This window comes from Fragaria vesca, linkage group LG3 (genome assembly GCF_000184155.1).
Source record: "Fragaria vesca subsp. vesca linkage group LG3, FraVesHawaii_1.0, whole genome shotgun sequence".
NCBI lineage: Eukaryota > Viridiplantae > Streptophyta > Magnoliopsida > Rosales > Rosaceae > Fragaria > Fragaria vesca.
The window spans coordinates 17,359,103-17,360,562 of NC_020493.1; the positions used below are offsets into that span (position 1 = coordinate 17,359,103).

Genomic DNA, 1,460 nt, shown 5'->3' on the forward strand with positions numbered 1-1,460 from the left:
CTCTCTCTCTCTCTCTCTCTCTCTCTCTCTCTCTCTCTCTCTCTCTCTCTCTCTCTCTCTCTCTCTCTCTCTCTCTCGATAAACTTGATATACTCGAAATACAGCCTCTAACAATCCTCAGCACCATTCCAAATATCAGCCTACCCTCACCACTGAAATCCTAATTGAACCATGGATGGAGAAGAAAAGAAACAGGCTCTTGCGTTGCTGAAGGAAAAGATCATGAAAGAGCATGCAGCGTCTGCCTCAGGACCTCCAACACGCGCTCCTGAACCATGGGATTACTCGAATCACCCCCTCTACCTCCATCATTTAGACCAACTGGGTGCTGTTCTCGTACCACAGGCCTTGATGGAAGATAATTATGATGAATGGAGTGGATCTATGAGCGCGGCTTTGACGATCAAGAATAAGATCGAATTTGTCAATGGCTTTAGCACTCGACCAACTGAACAAAACGATGAGCAACAACAATGGGACCGTTGTGATACGTTAGTCAAGACTTGGCTGACTGGTTCCATGTCGAAGGAGATTTCAAAAAGTGTCAAGCATTGTAAGTCTGCAAGAGCTGTCTGGACTGAACTCAAGGAGAGGTTTGGGCAAACAAACATGGTACAACTATTTAATCTCGAGAATGCAATCCTATTATGCTCACAAGGCAACGATTCAGTAACCACCTTCTACACAAAACTTAAAAGCTTGTGGGATGAACGAGATGCAGTGTGTGGCATTACAATATGTAATTGTGAGGATGGAGTGAAGTTGGGAGAGTATGTCAAGAATCAACAAACCATGAAGTTTCTCATGGGTCTTAACGACACTTTTGATGCTTTGAAAAGCAATATTGTTTCGATTTATCCTCTTCCAAATATTAACAAGGCCTATGCAATGGCTTTCCGTCAAGAAAAACAAGTGCAAGCCTCTAGCAACACCAAGATCACAGATGCTGCTACCTTCTCGGTCCAAAAGAACCGTGAGTATGAGAAAGGGCCTGCAAGGGCTGCAGACCGCGCCCCTGAACGAGTCCCTGGTCGCGGCAACACTAAGAGGCCTGCCAATGCAAAACAGTGGTGTGATATCTGCAGCAAAGATAACCACTCCACCAAGTTTTGTCGTGCTCATCTAACTTGTGAGTACTGTAGTTGGACGGGACATGATCAGGAGCATTGCCACACAAGGAAGAGGGATGAAGAGGCAGCCAGTAAGATCAGTAGGAGCAATCATTTATCGAGTAGATCCTAATGGTAAGCTGGATTTCCCTTTCTCAAAGGAAGACCGAAAGCAGATTTTAGAAATCTTGAACAAAAGCAAGGCTTCTTCATCCAATCATGTCGGTAATATCACTACTTCTGCAGACATTTCAGGTAAAACCTTCCATGTTGCTAGCAATAATAGTACTTGGATTATCGATAGTGGAGCTAGTGATCACATCACTTGTGACCATACCTTGTTCACTAAAT

The 1,460-nt window shown here is 44.2% G+C and overlaps 1 protein-coding gene across 1 annotated transcript; it reads left to right on the top strand.

Moving 5' to 3' along the window:
• The first annotated feature begins 171 nt into the window (after positions 1-171).
• On the top strand, positions 172-1,242 carry LOC101309814. The gene has a single exon (XM_004295858.1). The coding sequence runs from the start codon at positions 172-174 to the stop codon at positions 1,240-1,242; it is 1,071 nt and encodes a 356-aa protein (XP_004295906.1).
• Positions 1,243-1,460: the final 218 nt, after the last annotated feature.

Coding starts and splice junctions, on each gene's coding strand:
- LOC101309814 (XM_004295858.1), top strand. CDS start 172: ATGGATGGAGAAGAAAAGAAACAGGCTCTTGCGTTGCTGAAGGAAAAG.